The 22,700-nt window shown below is 38.6% G+C and overlaps 1 protein-coding gene across 7 annotated transcripts in view; it reads left to right on the top strand.

Moving 5' to 3' along the window:
* The first annotated feature begins 1,467 nt into the window (after window positions 1–1,467).
* Window positions 1,468–22,700, top strand: part of csmd3b (CUB and Sushi multiple domains 3b) — a 395,380-nt gene continuing 374,147 nt past the window's right edge. For 4 of the 7 annotated variants that reach the window (XM_014332163.2, XM_014332164.2, XM_014332166.2 and 1 more), the window contains exon 1: window positions 1,468–2,804. In XM_014332163.2, the coding sequence (XP_014187649.1) occupies window positions 2,555–2,804 (250 nt within the window). In that variant the 5' untranslated portion in view covers window positions 1,468–2,554. The remainder of the gene's footprint in view (window positions 2,805–22,700) is intronic. The other 3 variants (XM_014332165.2, XM_005917576.2, XM_014332167.2) reach the window with 1 other exon arrangement.

Consider the following 22,700-nt stretch of genomic DNA (forward strand, 5'->3'; position numbering starts at 1 on the left):
GTCACCACTTACCGGTAACCAAACACTATGGATTTGACTACTGGGGAACCTGAAGTACCCACTGTGGACCCTTGCAAGAATATACAAATTCCACACAGACATGCCTGGATACCTGGATTTTAACCCAGGACCTTCTTGCTGTGAGTAAGTTGGAAATATTATAATTCCTTACGGAAATAATCAGGTTGGTATCTTGTCTTAAATCAAACCATTACATGAAACTGAAAAACCCAGAAATGCACAGATGGGAATTTAACCTAACAAAGACTAATGAAAATGAACTTTTTGCAGAAATATTCATTCTAAATTCCCCATTATGTCCAACAGTGGGTTAACGACACTCAATGGGATTAACCTTCCTTTCAGTGAAATGGACAATGCTTGTTAATTGGAAGGTGGAGAAATTGGATTCTTTTAATATAGACACCAGGCTTAAAGATTATTTGGATTCGGCGTCAATGGAGCAAGCAGCATTGGCTCATCAAGGTCTTTATCCACCCACATAGCCTCTTTAAGCCTGCTAAGTATGAACATAAGGCTGTAACAAAAATCATAGAACCATATGTAGCATTTTTTTCTTTTTTGGACATTTCTGATTTTAATCCAGGCTTTAACAGATAAAAGTCATGACACAGTGATGTGTTTTTTCCTATGCCAATTGTTTCTCTTCAGCATATAAAAAAGCAAGAAATGAATCTAAATAAATCAATACATAAACTCCAAAACTGCACACTGGAGGGACCTGACCTGTTGGGTGTTTAGTCATGGTAACCTCTTGGCCTTGCCTCCATGTTACTTTGTATTTAGTCCATTATTTCTTACCCTTCTTTCTTACCCTTTTGGGGGGAGGAAAAACAAAAAAAAGATACATTTACTGCATAGATGTGGTAAGCTAAATGTGCCTGAAGTGGCATGCTATTTATACCCACTTGCAAACTATTATGAGGTTATCATTCTTTGGTAATGACTTGGTGCATTTACACATTTCCCCTGTGGACTTTGTTAATATAAAGTGGAGGCAAGGAGCTCTGCAAATATACCAAAATAGGGCATTGCCTCTAAACATATTCAAAGCATTAGCTTAAAGTATTTTAGATGCCTTCAAGGGATCAGCAGTGCACTTCAGTCGGCATTAGATACACTCAAACATTTCTGTCTACCATTTACCGCCAAATTCCCACGTTTTCCTCCTTGTATTGATTTTATTTCAAAAGACAAATGGAGTAATTGAGTGATGACTGTTAGTTGATCATTAGTTGGCCCATGTTACTAATTATGAGTTTAATTACCATTTGCTTTAAGATGTACCTTTTGAGTATTTGTTATTTTTTTTCCCCGTTTATAATAAATTTTGACTAGACGTTCAGTTTTGGTAAGAAACCATTCCCTGACACCGGTGTAAATCAATGAAAACTGTCCTTTTTACAGAGCTGCAGTGGCAAAGAGTGACACCGAGTCAGTTTTAGGCTATTATTTCCGACCAAACGCACGTGAATAGAAGCGGGAGCTTACGATGAGCTCTTGAAAGCAGCATCCCTGTATCAGCGCAGAGGGAAGAGACGCACCAACCAGTACACCAGGAGAGAAGACCACAGCACACCGAGCAGAGGGAACGATGCACGTCTCCTAGGGGTTCTGACAAGAGGGATTTTCACTATCCTTTCCTCGTTTGGTTTTCCCAAGAGAACTTAAGGACTGGCTCAACATCACGAGCGAGCTCTGGTTTGACTTGTTTGGTGAGGATAATGAGACGCAGTGACTGTGACGCTTTTTTGAAAAGAAGTCGAATGAATGAGAAACGGTGAGATCAATTTCTCTTATTTGGGGAGGTAAAGGTACATTTTTTTCATCGCAATTGTTTGTGAAGAAAGAACGAAATTAAGAAAGATAGAAAGAAAGCGAAAGGAGGTGCAGAGAAGGGAAAGAAAAAGAAGCTTTGACACACGCACGGAAGAGAGGAAGATTTTCCGAACAGATACCCTATTAAAAACAGATATCCCTGTTCATTTTTGAGATATTGAGCGGTAAGAAAAAAAAGTCAAGGGGATATACATATTTTTTAAAAGACAGAACAAGAGGGAACGCGCAGTATACATAAGAGCACAGGAGGAGAGGCATATAAGAAGGGAAAACGCCACAGAGCCTAATATTTTCAGACTGAAGAGGAGATGCAGCTGAGGGGAAGTGTGGATTTGAAGCTCTCCCTCCCTCTCTATCACTTTTCTGCAATGGAACGGGACGGAATAGAGAGGTACTGACGACAAGCACCGCTAAAACCTAGCGGAGAGTGGATTTAAAGACAGAGAGGCAACCTGTGCGCCCGTCCCTTCCACCCCTCTGCTTCTCTGGGCTTTTTTTTTCTCTCCCTCGGTGGATGTTGACTGAATTTATTAGATTTTTTTTTCGGATATGAAGGATTTATCTAGTCTATGTTAGAAGGAGGCGGCAAAGAAAACGCACGCGTCTCCCGTTTCTCTCCCCCTCTCTCTTTCTCTCTCTATCTCTCCCTCTCTCTCTCTTTCTCTCTCCCTCCGTTTTCTGGATGTGAAGCAGCATGCGGCCCGGTGAGAGCTTAGAGGGCTCGAGCTCGGCTCACGGAAGATGTATTGATGCTAATAATATTACTAATAGCGGCACGGAACGCTGTCTCACGCACCTCTCGTCGGCTACGAGGAGGATGAAGAGGGTGACGACGAAGAGGAGGATGAGGGGGACGAACGAGAGGATGAGGGACGGAGGAATGACGGCGATGCGCTGTTTTCTGTGGAGTCTCGTTCTCTGCTCGCTCTCATCGCGCGCCCAAGGTAAGGGGATGCGACACCCGCAAACACACAGACACACGCGCGCATACACAGACAGTTAATAAGCGAACCCACACGCAGTCACACGGTTTGAGTGAGAATGGCCGGCAGTACATTTTTTCTTCTTCTTCTTTTAATTTTTTCTTCTTTTTCTTTACTGATGCAGTCAAGCGCGCGCGCGTTTGTAAAGAGGAAAGTGTGGGTGTGCTTCTGCTAGTGTGCGAGAGGTGTCTGCGTGCGCGCGAGGATGTCTGCGAGGTGTCAGTGCAAGAGTGTGAGTGAGAAGGGGTTGGGGATGTATGCGTGGATGTATGGTGTGTTGCGGGGCAAAGCAGAGAAAAGGGAATTGGCATACAGGTAGGATGAAGGGAAAGAGGGAGAGATGAGTGGAACAGGCAACAGCTTCTCTCCCTCTTTCCTCGTTTTCTGGTTGCTTCAGTTTGCTCTCTCTCTCTCTCTCTCTCTCTCTCTCTCTCTCTCTCTCTCTCATCCTTCTCTTCAATACAGCCATTGAGCTGGTAGCCAATAAATATTCTTGCGGTAGCTCTTGGGCTGTGGCAGCGAACGTGAGTTGCTTATACCAAAGTGTGTGCGGGAGTGTGTTTGTCTGTGTGTGTGTGTGCATGAGTGTGAACGTGAGTTGCTTCTAGTGATGAGGCCCAAGCCTTACACAGCATTTTATTCCCAAACCTCCTCCACCATGACCATTTCTTCTTCTTCTTCTTTTTTTTTTCTGAAACTGCATTTCAGTCAAAAGATGTTATATAATTCTGGTGTCCCCCCCACCACCTCTTTTTCTTTTCTATCTTAGACACTTTCTGTCCTTGTCCTTGCTCTTTCTCTTCCCCCTCCCTCTCTCCTCCTTGTTTCACTTGCTCCCACTCTTTCCTTTCTTGAGTGAAATAAAATGTTAAAATATTCACAGCGTGGCACCCCCTCTCCTGCCTTCTTTGTCTGTCTTTCCCTGCTTTCCATTTTTAGTCCTGTCTTTCTGATCCTTTTCAAAAATGTCGTATGAACGCGCACATTTGAGTGAGCTCACACACCCAGGCAAACGCAGTCACTGCTGCGTCAGGTGAGGCTTTTGTGGTGTTTAGAGTAACCGAGTCTTAATCATCGCATCTAGAGGAAAGGATGGTGTAGAAGAGGGAAAAGATGGATAGAGAAGAAGTAGAGGAAGTAGGGATGTGGGAAGAGGGAAGGTGAGCTGAGTGACAGAGAGAGGGAGAAATAACACGATAGGAAGAAGACAGAACAAGTTTAGAGACTCGAGCAGGACCAGGTTTCTAACTGAGCCTGCCCCTTCTATGGGCTTCTGATAACACCCAGCCAAGGTAGTTTCATAAGAAAATATGGCTTCATAAGGGGATAGACTAAGCCTGAAAATTGCACAAGAAGGAAAAGGAAACCTCAAAAATCCAGCTCCAGTGGAAGCTACTGAGAACCGTTTGTCATTGTCATTGCAAAGTCTGTATCATCCTCCAGTGCGGGGAGATTGTGTGTAGGCTGACTGAACAGAAATACTATGGATTTCTACAGCGATTAAGCGAATCGACACAGGGACAGTCTAGACGCGCTGTTTTGCACCATCACAGCATGCAGTGTTGTAGTTTAACGCTAAAAAAATAACACCCAGGAAACTCCAGACTTTTTTTGTTGCCGATTTCAAAAATACTTTTTTTTTTGTTATGGTTCACTTTGATGGACAGATGAGAGATTGTGATTTGTAGGGTGCCAACTGAACAAAGGCAAGAAAGGTAGGATTTCCTCAGGCGCAGAAGATCTAATTTTAAACCCTCGGGGGCACAGATCCTGGCACTGATCTCCTCGCAGCTGTCAAGCCTGTGATAGACCTCATAGCAGCAGATATTTTTAAAAATACTTCTTGGGATAGCTGTTTTATTTAAAGCAGTCTAAAGAGTATCTTTAGAGAAATGCTAATTCTTATTAGGATCAATCGAATGTCAAAGGTATAGAAGCTGGCAAAGTAAGCGGGCAAATAAAGCCTTCTTTAAACGTACAGAGGCTGGAATAAAAAGTAAATAAATGTGTAATTAAATGTCCCCTTGATCCATGCTGACATTTTCAGGACCAAGGCTTTAAAAAGAAGCTGGAAAATTAAAAGCAGCCACCAGCCAAACGCTGTTACATTTTGGCTGTGGCTGGCAAATTAGTCTACTCCACCGGCCATTGGCAGGTAACCAATCATTGTATGGACCTGCAATTCTATTCTAAAAAGCAATCTGGAAGGTAAAGTAATGAACAAGGCGGTAATGGATTCACACGCTGCTGTAGCCAGTGGACAAAAACATTAATTTCTCAACTTGCTTAACACATTTGACACAAAGATACAGTACCATTTCTGGAGAAGTAGCATCTTTTGTCATGATGCGGGACTTTAATTGAGGAGTCGGTGTTCCTCAAAGTCTTTGTGCAATGAAAGGACTTTAAAGAGGTCATTCGTGGAGAGAGCTGATGAAAGGTTTCAATACTCCTGATTTCTTTGGACTCTGTGTATCTGAGAGGTGATTATAAAAGTGCTACTCTTTCGTTATGTTTAAAATTAAGTTTTTCTTAACAGTATATCTTGAAAAAATTGCTGTAGTCGTACTCTGTTCTTCTTCTCGCCACTTGTCCTTTCTCCGTTTCATCTGTTCAGCTCTCCTCCTCCTCCCTGCTGCTCTGCTCTCCTCAGCTCATCTCTACCTCTCCTCTCACCCCTTCTCCTGTCGCCTGCTCCTCTATTTTTCTCTCCTCCGCTCAGCATTTCTTCTGTGCTCTCAGCTCTCCTCTAGGCTCCCTCTCTTCATTTCATCTGTCAGATTTGTCCTGTGGCTCCAGAGGCTTAATTTACTCACCAAACATACTAAATTGCACATGTGCACATGCACGCAAGGAAAAACCCACACACATTTTTCACCGTCTCCCAGACCTAAATGTAATCTGGGCTACATTCAACTTGTCAGAATCAAAACGAGAGCTGTGTCCAACCTCTCAACCTGCATGTGCGCAGCAAATATGGATTTGAGCTGTTTTTCAGCAGTGCCACCAGAGATATAACCTTAGAGATTTTTTTAATGACACTATAGATCTCATCAGCACCCAATTTAAAGGACCAATGCTGACTAGTTGAATACGACCAATTATCAATTAGATAGTCGGGTCATTGTCTTCCAGTCATCAGTAGGGTGTAGAATTACATACTGTTTCTGCTGATAGCTAGACTCAGGCATGTGACCATGCAATTAACCCATAAGGCTAAAAATAGCTAATTTAATTTATATTGATTAGCCATGTAGTACTTTGTTCTTGCAACATGAAGAAATTGAAATTTATCAGACATCCTCTGGTAGCATCTAGTAATTTAATGCTGGTCATCAGTGTTAAATTGCAAAGGCTCTAAGGCACGGGGAAACGGTCCACCACCCAGGCTTTACAGCTCATCTCTGCATATCAAAGAATGATTGGAGCAGTCCACAACCCTGATGCTGATTATAAGTCATTGATTGATGTTGTCTATTAATATGCCCCAACTGATCATTTATCTGTGTTAGTTAGGGGGCAAAAATCGCTTGATATTCTATCTACAATTGATACTATGTCTTATTGCTGAAACTCACAGAGGGAACTTTTTGTCTCTGCTAGACACATTGTACATTTGGACTATTAGAACACTGTGTTCATAATGAGCCAGAGCAGCATACTCACACAGCAAAGACTTTCTAACACACATTTAATCCTGTGGCTCATGGCTGGTTTCTCAGGGAGGAAGATGTGTCTGTCGTAGAGTCAGCCTCTTGATCGTATAAATACTTTTGGCTTGCAGAGACAGAGAAAGGAGAAGATGAGGCGAGGTTCGACGGTAAGCATGTAAGGCAATTACCAATTTTGGTTTCTTTAACAAAAACCTGGGCTCAGATTGTCCCACTTCTTATCTCACCCTTTCCTACTGTTTAATCTTGATCATTCTCAACTGTTGTGCTGGTGTCTTTTGTGTCCTTTACTACTTCTAACCACCTTTTTTTTTAACTGTTGTGCTTATTGTTTCTTCATCTGTTTGAGCCTTACCTATAGAAATATTTCAGTGCCTATTTTGAAACATGACTAAACCTAAAGCACCAAGAAAAGTAAGTGACGCGGAGCTTGTTTCAGTTTTAATAATTAAAACATCCAAGATCCAGTTTTTGTTAACGATCCTGTGGGAATCTAGTTTGACAAAATGAAAAAAGAAAATGTGCTCAATAGAGTGTAGACCTCCACCAAGCAGGTAGAGAGTCATTTGTACCCAGTCTACTTTAATGCACTTGTGTGCAGGCTAATAATCCTCACTTGGTTTTTTTATTACCCTGAAGTGCCAGACGTGCTGTCATTGCCATTTATGTTTGCTTTATTTCATGCCCAGTAACCCTCTTATTTATGTTCTATTAAGTGTTTTTTGCTGCTGCCACCTACACCTGAATTTATGTGATTTCTTTCATAGTTAACTCTAAATTTGAAGTAGTTCTCACTTATTAAACGGCGGTAGGACTCCGTACATCTCCTTGGCAGAGGTTTGTGCTCTACTGGGTGCAAAGATGTATAGGTAGTATAAATGTGCAGGTAGTTTTCAAGATCTGCATTTTTCGAACACGTGATTTGCAGCAGCTTTCCATTTGTAGTAGTAAGTTAACATTACTAGTGTAAATGTTGGGTTTGCATATTGAGATGTTTGCCAGTCAAACCGAAAGATGAATCCAAATGAGTGTCATTGCTCTTAGACTGCTTTTCCGATGCTTTGCCAAGTTTTTTGTGTTAAAGAACGGACTTGTAGTGTCTCCTGGCTGTCTGTCACTGTCGACTGTGAAAGAAAATTACTCCATACGTCCGTCGTTTTTGCTGTTGACAGTTGACATAGGTACTTGTACTTTCAGCCACGTCTTGTCAATTCAAAGGTAAAGAAAACATGGGAGAGAAAATGACAAAATGCTGACATGCACACTGTGCCTTCAGGGTGTGGAACACTGGCCTTCACCATTTTTAACACCAAAGTATCACAATGTTTTGCTGTTATATCACCCAGCTTTAAGGTGCTAAATGTGTTGTGAACATTCTCTTGAGATTTTCTTCATTATGTTATACCTGATGGTCAAACAGGAAGCATTGATTTCCCCAGAAAGCTTATTTTTATAATGTAAGTTACTTTCTCATGAATGTAATCTTGTGATAACTGTCACCCCTAAACCCATGAACATATGTGAGATTTGTGTACCTTTGATATTTTACCTTTGATAACATTAGAGGGGACTGAACTTTCAGTTAGAGGTATCACTTTTCGCTACTTTTGATGTAAATTGTGCTCTCGCCTGTTCTCTTTCCCCTCCGATTCCTTTACAACCTGCATACTTTTATGTTATCACCATAGCTGTCTAAAAACAGTTTGGCACCCGTGTGGATGTAATTTTGAATTGAACCCAAAAATCGTGACCCAATTGAAGCCAAAAAACAAAACAAACAAACTAGATCTGTAGGCAGTATTATTTAGTTGTCCCTTTTAGTTAATTTTGTAGCATTTACTGAAAACTATACTTCCCTGGCTTATGCATACTTCTGAATAAACCAGTTTAGTGAAACCTACTTTTTGAGTGGTCACCAAGAACATTTTTTCTCTATATTGACTGATCCATATTTAATTGCATTTTTCTCTCGATCCAAACCCTGCCTTTCCTGCTAACCCATTATTCCTTCCTCCTGCATCCTCCTACTGACCTCCACCCATGCTGAATTTGTAATGGCCACCTTTCTTTCATCTCCCACATCTGGCATCTCTCCTCTTACCTCCTTCATCCCCCTTCGTTCTCTTTTCTCTTGTCCATTCATCTTACCTTCTCTTCTCCTTTTCCCCTCCTACCCGAACCTCCAATCTTTTTGAATTTGTTATAAGTGTTGATTATATTATCTGGGCACACACATGGTACAGCTGTGTTAATCTCTTGCATTTTTTCCTTCTAGCTGGGAACACGTTTTATTCCCTGCAACACAAATTGCCACCCAAATTTTGTGTTTTCTTTTAATTGCTGGAGCCAAATCTGTTCATGTATTTCAGATCTCTGCCTGGTATGCTTTTAAAAATGTCAGATTGCACATATTGAGCTGTCTCTGCTATCAACAGGCTTGTTAAATTGAAAGAAGTGATAATTTTGCCATGCAAATTGGAATAAAAAGGGCGACTGCACTCTGGTTAGCTGTTCCAGCTGTTTTAAGGTCTCGTGGATCCTTAACAGCTTTATATATACAATTCCTGTTTTCCTCCAAGGTCTGTTATGAATACTCATTGACACAAGTGTGACAAGTTCAATCATAATTCACTGTAATTAAACTGAAAGGTATGGCAGCTTCCTATAGAAGTGATCAGTGAATATAATGTTAACAAACCATCAAAAGAAATAGTCTAGGAAGTGTGTTTTTAATTTACCTGAGAGTTTTACTTTTTTTCAAATTAGAAAAAAAATACGATTAAAGGGCAATCAAATTGGAGAAATCTCTGCTTCTCTAATAATTAACGGAGGTTCAGAAGATATGAGATTTCCACACAAACCTGGCACAGACACACACACTGTAGCCTCTTCATTATTTCAGAGATGACTCGAAGTAGACATGACATGAACATGTTGAGGAGGCTAGAGCAGGCACGCATACACACATACACAGGAACTTATAAATACACAAAAAAATATTGGGCACACCGAGATAGCATGTGTTACCCTAAGGGTAACTGCAAACACACAAGTGCACACACGCAGGGACACACAGGCATAGGAGGTAGACACATGCGCACACACACACACTCTGATGCGTTACGAGAAAGGCAGATGAGAAATTAACAAAGACAGACAGTCTCAGATCCAGCTGGTGCTCCTTCTTGGTGTGTGTGTGTGTGTCTGTGTGATCTGCTTTAATCTATGTAAAGAAACATGCAATATTGGTATGGTAGGAGGACATATTTCATTAAAGATGGATGCTTGAAGGAACATGGGAAATGGCATTGGAGAAGGATAGACGTGTGGATGCATAAACAGCAAAGTCGGTCAAAGGTTCAGTCCTTGGTGACAACCAGAGTGTGCCCCTCTCAGACAGTCCTTGAGGAGGAAACTGATTCCCTTAATGACTGTTCTCTCTGTAGAAAGTACATACAATAGCTGACATGAAATTACAACAAGAAAAAATAGTCCGTTTTGTTTCTGTCTTCACAGATATTGCATCTACTCTAACGAATTTCCATAGATGGGCAGATTTTAATTTTCTCTGTTAATCACTAATATTGTATCTTTAAAAAAAAATGGAATACTGTGAAAAAAATTACTGACATCCATCCATCCATCCATCCATTTGCGTCCGCTTATCCTGTTCAGGGTCGCGGGGGGCGCTGGAGCCTATCCCAGCTGTCATAGGGCGAGAGGCGGGGTACACCCTGGACATGTCGCCAGTCTGTCGCAGGGCCAATGACATGTAAAGTGAAATATTTATTGAGAATAGAAATTCAGTATCTCAAATTATTCGTTTTTTAATATGTTGATATAATCAGTACTGATTTGGACTACTTTCCAATAAGTAAAGCACTGCTGAGGTGATATTAAAGCCCAAGTTGCTTTGATAATGGCTTTAAGCTCATTTGTATTTTTGGATTGGGTGTCTCTGATCTTCCTCTTGATGATAGTTGTGGGATTTAGGTCAGACAAGTTGGATGACCAATCAAACACAGTAATAACATGGTCAGCAAACTATTTGGTAGTCCTTTTGGCACTGTGAGTAGTTGCTAAGTCCTGCTGAAAAAGAAAGTCGGCATCTCCATAAAGCTTGTCAGCAGATGGAAACATGAAGAACTCTAAAGTCTCCCGGTAGAAGGTTTCTGACTTTGGACTTGATACAACACAGTAACCAACTATCACCAACACCAGCCAATGACATGGCACACCAAATCATCACAGGCTGTGGAAACTTCACACTGTACTTCAAACAACTTGGATTCTATGCCTTTCCTCTTTTCTGTCAGACTCTAGGACCTTGATTTCCAAATGAAATGCACAATTTACTTTCATCTGAAAAGAGGACTTTGGGCCACTGAGCAACAGTCCAGTTCTTTTTCTCCTTAGCCCAGGTGAGAAACTTCTGATGTTGTCTCCGCTCAGGAGTGGCTGATATTAGGAATGCAACAGTTGTAGCCCCTTTTCTGCTTTTGATGCACTGACACCTGCCTCAGTATACTCCTTGTGAAGTTCTTCAAGTTCTTGAATCAACTTTTTTGGCAATCATCTCAAGGCTGCAGTCTTCCTTGTTGCTTGTCTACCTTTTCCCACCAATATTTTTCTTTCTAGTCAACCTTCCATTGATATGCTTAGATAATACAATACTCTGTGAATAGCCACCCTTTTCATTAATGACCTTCTGTTGCTAACCCTCATCATTTGGACAAATGCTGAATCAGCGGTCTTGATGTAAGTTGCATGTATTGAAACAAGTTTTATACTGTTTAAACAGTAATTTGCTTAAACTTAAAATGAAATATTCTAATAATTTAAGATACTGGATTTTGATTTTCATGAGCTACAATGAGCTGTTACCAAAAATAAAACAAAACAAAAAAGTCCTGAAAGGTTTTCACTGTGCATGTAGTGGATATATACAATAAATGAACATTTACTTTTTAAAATTAAGTTATTAAAAAACTAACTTTATACGTTGTTGTGTATATTGCTAGAATCTAAAATCTACATGTAATAAACTTTAATTTGACACTGATGTGTAGCCATGCCAACATATTGGTTGTCTTAAGGTTTTAAGGGTAAAGAAAATACATTTTTGCATGCTCCTGCATTTGTTGTACAGTAGTCATGTCTCATAGCTACCAAAAACATGCAAGCACTGGCTGTTTAAAACACCCCTGTCATAACGCATCGCTTACAGTGGTTGTCAGAGGCATTAATCTCGCTGATGGCACTGATTGGCTAATCGTTAGGCTTCCTGGGGCACTTATTAGACTTATGCCATGAAATGCTACTATGTCAATGAGTCAATTTGGTGGAGTGGACACATTTGAATGTCTGGACGCAGGCAACCACAACAATGAAGAACTGAAAAGACACAAGTGGGATGGTTGCTCATTACTGTTTAGAAAGAAGCTCTGCAGTCTTCTTCACAGGCTTGTAGGTTGCTGATCTTCCAGGTAAAAATGGTGGGGACGATCACGTTCTTTTTTTTCTGTCAAAGAGCCTCAAAATCTACTTGAAAATCCTTGTAAGAGGATATTAAACTTGAATGCAATTTTGATTAAGAATTTATCATTCATCCTATTTTATGGTATATCTTCAGCTGAAGCAGGCCTGTCATAGTTGTTAGGTCCTAATAATTTGATATACGTCATGTCTACTCAAGGAACACTGTTGTAGGTCTAAAACATGTTACTGATAAATATAACGCAAAGCTTAAACTAACATAAGTTAGTGAGAATTATTTAGAATTTGATTTGCTCACAGTGATCTTTTCTTTTAGAGTCACAAAATATAATAGAAATATTTATTTCTCTGCTGTAGTTAGAAATTTTCTACTAGTACTTAATTCTGTATGGTTCTGTGCCTTGCTTTTTCTAACTAATTTTCTATCTTTTTTTTAACTAACTCATCAATTCACTGTTATATATATCACATTTTAGATAGTCGTGATGTAAATAATATTCTTAAAAAATCTGTAGTAAGATACTAATGGAAACTAAAAATTACCATCATATTAGATACACAATTGCAACATTCTTCACCTCCTCCAGCTAACACAACTTCACACTCCAGTATGTACAAGCAGTTTCATGAGGTCACCAAAGCCTGTGTTTCAACAAAATTAAAGTTTTAAATTGTAACCTGACTGGTGCACACACTAATGTTAGCTGTATAACTATTAGCAATTACCCAGCGGCCACGTTAGCTGTCTGTTAAATTATCATTAAGGTAGCAGCTAGCAGCTATTGCTAATTAATAAAACAATAATGTAATTTTGGAGCTAGGCAGCAAACGATATCAGTCTTGCTTGTTAATATACAGTGTTAATATAACAGGATAACACAATTATTTGTGTCTAAAAATGTTTCTCTAAAAGTCTCAGGTTAAAGCAGAGAAAAGTCAGCTTGGCAGAAACAGTGACAGCCAACTTACCAACTCTGTTTATCAGAAGAGATGGTACCAGATCACCAGAAGCACAGGAAATAAACAGGGCGGTGTCAAATACATGTGCAGAATTGTTCTGTGATATTGAGTATGGTATTGAGTGTTAAATATTTTCTCGAGTATTGGCATTGAGTTTGAAATTCTAGTATCGTGACAAGCCCAGTGTCTAGTTGCTAAGCTTCTCGTTTTGCTCCGGAGGTAAATGGAGCTATTTTTAATAAATGCAAATACATAAATGTTCAACATAACTTGTTCCAGTTTAGGTGTGAGAAAACTTAACAATTGACGTGCATGTTTACCAATTATCACCTTAACGTAGTGCCTTAAAGAACTTGGTACTAAACAATTACTGCGGTTGTCTTTATTTTGTTATTCCGACTGTAAAATATGTACAGTCAGATTATAGAACACTCAATCAATTTTATTTATTATTTTTTAAATCAATTTTTAACCCAATAAATCTTATTTTAATCTAAATTTTTGATATTAAAAAAGTGAAATTGCAAATTGATGAGTGTACAGCAGACAAAGAAGTGGTCTGTGAGCCCAGCTACATCTTTGCCCTAAATTGGAGCTAATCCAACCCTTCAATATTTCATGCAAGTTTTACATTTATTTCTTTTTTTTAAAGACAGAAAGTGTGGCACTTAGCTTAATTGATTCTGTGGGAAGCATTTGACAATTATCATGTAAAAGAATACTTTTATCTTGTATTAAAAATATATAAATGGATACACACGGGAAATTGGAGAAAGTGAATGGAAATGAATGGCTTTTTTCCCATTTAGGCCTGGCATGTGATGACAGTGCTCATAGAAGCAGGCTGTCAGCAAAGATCATACACGCAAACCTTATCTAAACAAGCACACAATCTCCCTCCCTCAACACCTCATACTGTTATGTTCGATGTGTGGCGATCGTGGCTCAAGAGTTGGGCGTTCGCCTTGTAATCGGAAGGTTGCCGGTTCGAACCCCGGCTTGGACAGTCTCGGTCGTTGTGTCCTTGGGCAAGACGCTTCACCAGTTGCCTACTGGTGGTGGTCAGAGGGCCCGGTGGCGCCAGTGTCCGGCAGCCTCGCCTCTGTCAGTGCGCCCCAGGGTGGCTGTGGCTACAATGTAGCTGCCATCACCTGTGTGTGAATGGGTGGGTGACTGGTTGTGTAAAGCGCTTTGGGGTCCTTAGGGACTAGAAAAGCGCTATATAAATACAGGCCATTTATGTTCATGAAGATTGTGTTTTTACTATAGAATTATGGTTATTAACTCCTCTGTTCGTAAATAATCCTACAGGATTTTGTATCCTGATGCAACATTGCACAAAATGAGCAAGAAATATAGCTCATGGATTATTATCTTTATTATCATCATTAAGCTGCATTTGCATGCTTTAGCACTATCACCTTATCCTGCAGTCTTTTAAGCTAGGAGTCTCAGACCTCTGCAGGTGATGCATTTCTTCCTGAGTGATGATGTATTTCCTGTCTGAGTCTTGCGCCTTGGGAGCCTTTTTGTACTCTTGTTCATTCTGTCTATGTATGTGTATTTTCCCCTGTGTACAGGAGTCCTTTGTATGTGCGTGTGCATGCATGTTTGTGTGTGTATGTGTATGTGTGTGTGTGTGTGTGCAAATGCAAGTGTGTGCTTGTCGGATTTATTCCCAGAGAAGACTCATTTCCCCAGCAGGCCCTGTCAGGCTGTTTCTGGGCGCACTCGGTTCACAGCTGGAGGCAACTGCTGTCACCTGCTTACCTAACATCTCTCCTCTCCTCTCCTCAGTTTTTTATTGCTTACCCTCATGTCAGTCATAATATCAGTGAACTATGCATCCCCATGCAACACTCAGATTCACTGTGGTGCAACTTTTTACAAAGCAGCTAAATTGAAGGTAATTTGGTCCCTTAAAATAGGCAATAAAATTACTCCAAAGAGACTTCAAACCCTAATGTTTGCACTGTGAGTCCAGGAGTTGTATTTTTAGAGCAGTATTTAGTGCAAGCCTATTCTAAAATAGCTTTCTGTAGAGACAGAAACCAAAAAAAGCTTCATTTGCTGCTCATGTGTGTCAATACTCCACAGGGACATACATGAGCCATATATACTGTACATGCATGAAACCTTAACTTCTAAACTTCTGACATCTGTCTAATCAAGAGCAAAATCAGCTAAATTAAGGTGTATGCGCAGAGAGCTTTTGTCCAGACAAAAGCTTAGCAGGGTGTTGAAGTGGAGAGCAGTAAATGATTTGAACTTTGACCCTTGCCGTCTGTTTCTTTTTCTTCCTAACCCTACCCCTCTCTCTGTCTCACTGTCTTCCTCCCGCTTTCTTTCAGGGTTACTGGGTCAGACAGAGAACAGATGCTTAACTGCATGACCACAACCAAACCTGACACCGCACCATGCTTACTCCCATTCTGGCACCTGTCTGTGTTAAATGTATGTGACTCCCTGAAAGTTTTTTTTTTCATGTCTTTGTCCCTTTTTTGAATTTGCAGTCAAACAAATTGGAAGGAAAACTGGTTGGATTAAGCACAGTATAATGCATTTTGATTGTGATCACAGGTCTTGGTTGTGGTTGGTAAGCTCATGATCTGCTTTAGTGAAAGGAAAACTCATGGGAACTTGAGACACGGTGCATTTATTCACTTTTGCAAAACGATTTTATATTTCTAAACTTAGCAAACAATATAAAACACATATCGTGTCTTGAAGGTTTTATAGATGTGGAACTCCTGTTACAATTACTTTCCACATAAACATCGATAATTCTTTGTATAATTTCAATCTTTGCATTGGTTTTGGAAAAGACAGGCTCGTGTAACACTACAGCATACAGCAAGTGCTATAGATATTCAATAAGCTAAAAATGTCTTTTTTTCTTTGGCAAGCTTCCTGTGATACACTTTGTTGCTGTTGTATTTGCTGCCAATGTTCCCCTAGATTTTATGTGGTTTTACAAAAAATGAGGATGTAGTTAAGTGCCTCCTTGGCTTGAAAGTCATAGAAAGCAATTTAATCACAATTTTGTTGCTAATAGAAAACAATAACCATAATTTTGGTTGAAACATCATACCTCTCCTTTATCAAAAAGTGTGTTCTTCATAACACATTCGGGTTTCTTAGCACTATGACATTTTTGAGCACATTGTTTTTATCCTCCTAGGACCTGGCGTCCACATATGTCGACATCACATTTTGAGTTATTTAGACCAAAATACTCAATTTTGCTCTACAAGGGCCTGATATCCACTTACTACTGTTCTATCAAAATTTTAAACGAATATCCTCATATGTGGCTCTTTTTTTTCATAAAAACAAAAATTAGGTAAAAAAAAAAATCTGTTAATTCTTTGTTTTTACATTCATTGGGCCCCAATATGCCCAATTATCAAAGAGAAATTAAAAATGCATGCTGTGGAAGAGTTTGGGTCTTAGGAGGTTATAGCAATTCTGAAAAAAATTCACTGTGTAAAATATAAATAAAAAAGAATGCAATCGTTTGCAACACTCATAAACTCATATTTTATTCACAACTGAAGACAGAAAATCTATAAAATGTTTAAACTGAGGTATTTTATTATTTTAATGAAAGTTGGAAACACAGCAACAGTTTGCTAGAAACAGCTTCAGGAACATCTGAAAACTAATCAGGTTTATGTGAAAAATATCAATAATTTGAGTATGGATATAAATGTTTTTTGATGTTATGGTTGGTGGAGGTTCACAACTCTGAATCAAGAAATTGTGGAACTAAGGAAAAAATGGTTTCTCAACATGAAACTGTGAGGACTTTGAACCATTTCATCATTTACAGTGCATAAAATCATCACAAGATTCTGTGAATCCGGAAATATTTGTGCACTAGATATAAGGACAAAAATCAGTATTGTATGCCCATGATGGTCCTGCAGCACTGCGTTAAAAAGTCTGTTCTGGAAATCACTGGAACCCTTACAGAAATCACAGAATTCACTGTGCCATCAAAAATGCAGGTTAAAGGTCTTTCATTCAAAAAAGAAGCCACATGATCCACAGCCATCTTTCCTGGACCAAAGCTCATTTAAAATGGACTGAGGCAAATGTAAAACATTCTGTGACTAGACAAATAAAAATTTGGATTGTTTTTTTTTTTTTTTTTTTTGGAAAACATGGAAACTGGATCCTCTGGACTAAAGAGTACATGACCCATCTGTTTTGTTGTCAGTGCTCAGTACAAAATCTTGCCTCTCTGATTGTATGGGTGTGCATTAGTGCCTATGGAATTAGTTACTTGCACATCTGATACTATGAATGCAAAAAAGTATATACAGATTTTAAAGCAATATATGCTCCCATCAGACAACATGCTTTGCCTTGTATAATTTAGCATACTGCACCTATTATAACAGCATCTCTTCACAATAGAAAGGTCTAGGTGCTAAACTGGCCAGCATTCAGACTTTTCCTCAACTGAAAATATTTGATGTATCATGACAAGGAAGATCCAGGACTGCTGAACAACTACAATCCTGTATCAGACAAGAGTGGAACATTCTTCTCCAAACAGTCTAACAGCTGGTCTCCTCGCCTCCTAGACGTTTACAGACTGTTTCTAAAAGAAGACAGGATGCTACATGGTGGTAAACATGGTCCCATACCAACTATTTTGAGACATTGCCATTTTTTAGTTAAAGTGGTACATGTTGTACCCTCGGCAAAATGTGGATTTATAAGATTTGCAAAACATTTCAGTATGTTTTTATTCACACTTACATTTGAAAAAACATACACAAAAAAGTCTAAAGTTAAATGCTGGCAACTACATATTATAAAATTACATTTTATCTATTATGTTACATTATGTGCTAATAAATGTTTTAACTTAAGAAAATAATAGAATAATATGGCAACATATGATATGATTTAATCTTCTTTTAAAGACCTTTCAATGTGGACTTGAACAGCAATTACTTAACATAAGAATATATTTTAAAGATAAAGAAAAACTCAGTAGTACTGGTAATTTGGTCCCACAGCAACTCCCAGCCTTTCCATAAAGTCTGTCAGAGGTAATTTACTGTAAATCTTCCAGCAAACAAAGGAAGGAAAAGGCTATTCTAAGGAGTAGTCTATGTCCAAATGCCTGGTAGAGGTTGAGCTGAAATTAGTTTCTGAGATCAAAAGAAATAGAACGATAAAAGGATAAAAGGGTTTGAAAGATAAAAGGAATTGAGTCACTGGATCAGGATCACACCTTTGTAGAACTGAAATCAACAGAATTAAAATCCATTCGACCACAAGGAACGTTGGACTCCACATATGTCATGGAGGTCAGCGTGTTCAAAAGATGTTTCGCTCTACTTCACACAACTGATCAGGTTCAGTTTCACCAAAATTTCTTCTTTTTTTTTTCCCGGCCGCGCCACAGAAGTAATCAAAGCCTGCCTCCACAAAGGATCTCTGCTCAGTTTTATATCTGAAGTAAAAGTGCTTGCCATGTGTGTAGTTTACCACTTATTTCATGATTTATTTTTCTGTTGGAGTTAACCGAGATAATGGGAAAAGAGGTGATGACACCGGGATACAAAACCAGCTCAAAGGTTGTTGGAATTTCTTTTATGTTCCTTATCTGTTCATTTGTTATTTATGAGACTAGGCTGTATGGACTACTTGTTATGCATGCTGGCTGACATCAAGGTTTGGAGGCAACGTTTGCTAAAAGTCAAACGTGAGTAAATCCTGCCTGCATGGGAAACAAGCCAGCTGAGCAATTTGTTCTGATCTCAAAGCCACTTTAACTCTAAATTAAAGGAGTAAACACACTAAATAAAAGTTCCATTTACTTTTATTTGCAATTTTCAAGCGTTTTGCAGTAGATATTGCAGTGTCACAAAATAAAACAAAGGTCACTCTGATTAAGTGTTCAGATATTTAAAATGTAAAGAAAACCACAGAAAAGTTTATTTAATATAATTAATTTGATGCCCTTTGCATGTGCATGTAGTGTTTCACTTAAATGACTGTTCCCTTAAGCCTTCATGCTAGTCTGGTTAAGCCATTAACCTTACTCTGCAGTTCATTTTATGTTTTCAATTATGGTTGAATATACAAGCCAGTTGTTTCCCCACATAATGAAATTGAATAGGATTATGGATTATATGGATAACATCCATTAATTTGTTCATTTGTCCTACAGATGTGTGTAAGACTTTCTTAATTGGAGTTTGATGAATTTTGGAAGCACGATAGGCCTCACCGTTTAGACAAGCCGATCTAATAGAAAAGCTACGGATCAAACCAAAGTCACATTTGTTACTGGTGCTCTGTCATTTGGACTGATAATGTGTTTTAGATACAAAAATAAATTATTTTTGTTCATACAGTGAATAAGAGGTCTGGTATTGCCATAAAAAGGCGAAGTATGTGGATTTATGTGTTGGCCATGTAGTTCGCACTAATCTGCCCACTATGGTCATGAGGGGCAGTAACTCAAATTAATGATGTAAATATTACCTTGAGAGAGTTGTAAGGATTTGTATAGAGCAATTCAGTTTCAGATGTTATCATACCTGCATCTCCTATCATCTCTTCCGATGGAGAGCAGATATGTAGATATTTAAACATGTTAATATATGTTTAAAACTATAGCTTTTTTATATTTTCATTATATTTTTTATTGTGTAAAATGTGTTTTGTAATACAGTGAAAGAAACAATATAGACACCAAATTGCTGCTCCAGTCTGCATGCCAAATATCCTTGGGCGAGATACTAACCCCAAGCTGCTCTCCGATGCATCCATTGGAGAATGAATGTCTGTGAATGTTAGACAGAAAGCAGTTACATGGAAAAAGCATAGCAAAAAGTGCGTGTATGAATGGCTTTGAATGGGGGAATTAGTCAAATTGCGTAAAGCGTTTTAAGTGCTCAGAGTAGAGAAGCGCTATGTAAGAACCCCTCCATTACAGTTGGTTCTGCATTTAAAGGCGTATAAAATTAATGATACTCGAATGAACGCAATTTAATCATGGCGCACATAAAAAAACGTGTTTATTTAACATGTACGCATTGTGTTTATGCTTTTAAATCATTATTTCTTGTTTGTTTTATGTAAATGTGTTCGTTTGACATGATAAAGAATGAGTTATTTTACTTAAGAATTTAATTATGTGGAAATGTGTGCCATGGTTAAATTGTGTTAAACCAAGAGAGTTGTTTAAGAAAACATGGTTGTACCAAATACTGACTTTCAAGTGTGTTGGAATTATAGAGATTCTGTTTTTGCTTTATGTACTTCCGTCTATGTTTGCATGTTTCAATAATATGCTGGACCTATTTCCCATTTTCCTAGAGAAATATAAATGAGGAGTGGCCCCAAAACTTTTGCAGAGGCAGTGAGTACCAAATCTAATGAACTTTTTTATGGAGGGGGAGGGCTGCCATAATAAAATAAATAAATAAATCCACCATTAAATAATTAATTAATTAGTGCTCTCAATTAAATTTGAGCTGAATTAGTCTCTCATTTTTATTTTTTGATGTTCAGATGTTTCATACATGTTAGTTATAGCAGCTTTTATTCAATAAAATCAACATTAACAATTATGCTGATTTTGAAAGTCTCCTAAAATAATAAAAAAATATAACATCTAGTCTGTTGTTTTCTTTGATGAGGATTGCATGTGCAATGTTTTTAAGAGTGATCTGGGGTACAGTTTATTATTACCTGGACAATATGATATAAATAACATAATAGAGCCCACAATAAACATATCAACATATTAAATACACCTTGTATCGCCTTCTTCTGCTCTGCAAAATCTCAGACAAATATTATTAGCAGTTACTAGCAGTCCCTTGAATAGAGAGTACAGGCCATGTATTCTACCTATGGAAATTAGACAAAGGGGAAACAGGACAGATGCAAAATCCTGCAGAGATGTTGGTATTCACAGCAAAGGTGACAGGCTCAGGTATTATAAAAGCACTTCAACTTTTGAAGTACTGGCTTTTAAAGGATGCGGGGCCTCACAGACACTTGCATCACTATTGTCATGTAACTTTGCTCAAGTTTAGTGATTTTTAAGATTATTATAACAGTTAAATTACTAGATTGAGAAAAAACCCAGTACATCTTGTTAAAGCTTATTCCTCAGTTGCTTTACTTGGGCTCTACCAACACTGGTGTTCGATGAATCTTGGCACAGGGTGGGCTGGGAAGAATCCACCCAGTGCCTTGTTCATATCCCAGGTAAACCAAATCCTAGAATGCATTTGTGGGTCATGTTTGGAGGAACCTACTTGTGATATAATCAACCTTTAAATATGGCCTTTGAAGGGTGAAAGCCCTGAATTGGAACAAAGACTGTGTACTTGGTGTTGAGGAACAGCTACTGCAAGAATCAACTCCAGAACAAAGCAGTGGTTTTGATTATGCCAGCGTTAGCCTTTCCGTGTTCGATGGGTGAGGCTAACAGACAGAATAAATTCATAATGCACTGCAGCACAGGAACTGTGAAATAATTAATTCATTAAAACTTCATGTGAAAATACAGTGATGTCAGCAACAATATTGATAATGGGATGATCTTTTTTTTATGAGGAATTTAAACACTCGGTGAACTTGGTGTTAGAGATGGCATTTTGAAAGGTTGTCTTGCTGTCTTGTGGGCCTTGAGCAATAGTGGGAACCAGCTGTCACATTTGGTTTTACAGAGAATGTGTTTTTTATTGCTTTTGGAAATGTTATGTTGCTGTGGATGTGCGGTCACTCTGCTTAATGCACAATGATGGAGTGTCAAGTGAGCTTGAGCTCTGGACTATCTCTGCTTGAACTGCAAACTTCTGAGAATCTGTTGGCAAACGCAGCATTTTTATCATCGTGCTGGACAGGTTACAACACACAGAAAATTGATTGGCCTTAATTTAGTGCCTCATAAAAAGTGTAATCTCGTTTAGAATTCTGATTGACAACCATATCCACAGTAGATGAGCCGCAGGTGCATCTTCTTCACTATTTCAGAACATGCTATGCATGCTTATTATTCTCCTGGAATACTGAGAATGAAACAGTAAATCACAGGTAGTTTTTCATAAAACCAACTACATTTTTAGTCCAATATTTTTAGTCCATTAAAGTGAGAGAAGCTCACACATAGCCTTTTTAATGAATGTCTTCCACTGATGGTTTATTTGATTGAGTGATAGTACACTTTTGTTTTTGTTTTGATTGAAAATTGTGTGAAGCCCCACAGAAATAACTCAGAATTTTTGAAATCCGCTCTGAGATTGTTCTATATACAGCACATTCCTATGGTGTTTGCTTATTGCTTAGCACAACTATTAAAACCAGATATCACATGAGTACATATGTACACGAAAAGTCTAAATGATGCAAAAGCGGAAATGTAAACATGTTGATTGCAGAGGTAGGGGTAGATGAAACTTTAATATCATTTTACAAAAGCTTATAATAATTTTGCAAATGTCATTTTAAGATTTCAGTGAAAAGAAAAGAAGTGAATGGATAGTACTTCCTGTTTGTTGTTGTCTGTGCCCTTGGAGGCAAGAGTTATGAAAAGGAACACCAGGGGAAATAGGTGTAGGAAGTACTTAGTACTGATGTAACTACGGTGGAAACAGCGTGAAGCTGAAATTATAATCGCACCTCCTCTTCACAGCTCAGTGGGCTTTCAGGAACCTGCAAAGATAACATTTACTACATACACATAGAC

Source organism: Haplochromis burtoni, unplaced genomic scaffold (assembly GCF_018398535.1).
Source record: "Haplochromis burtoni strain Fernald_Lab_line unplaced genomic scaffold, NCSU_Asbu1 Contig_25, whole genome shotgun sequence".
NCBI lineage: Eukaryota > Metazoa > Chordata > Actinopteri > Cichliformes > Cichlidae > Haplochromis > Haplochromis burtoni.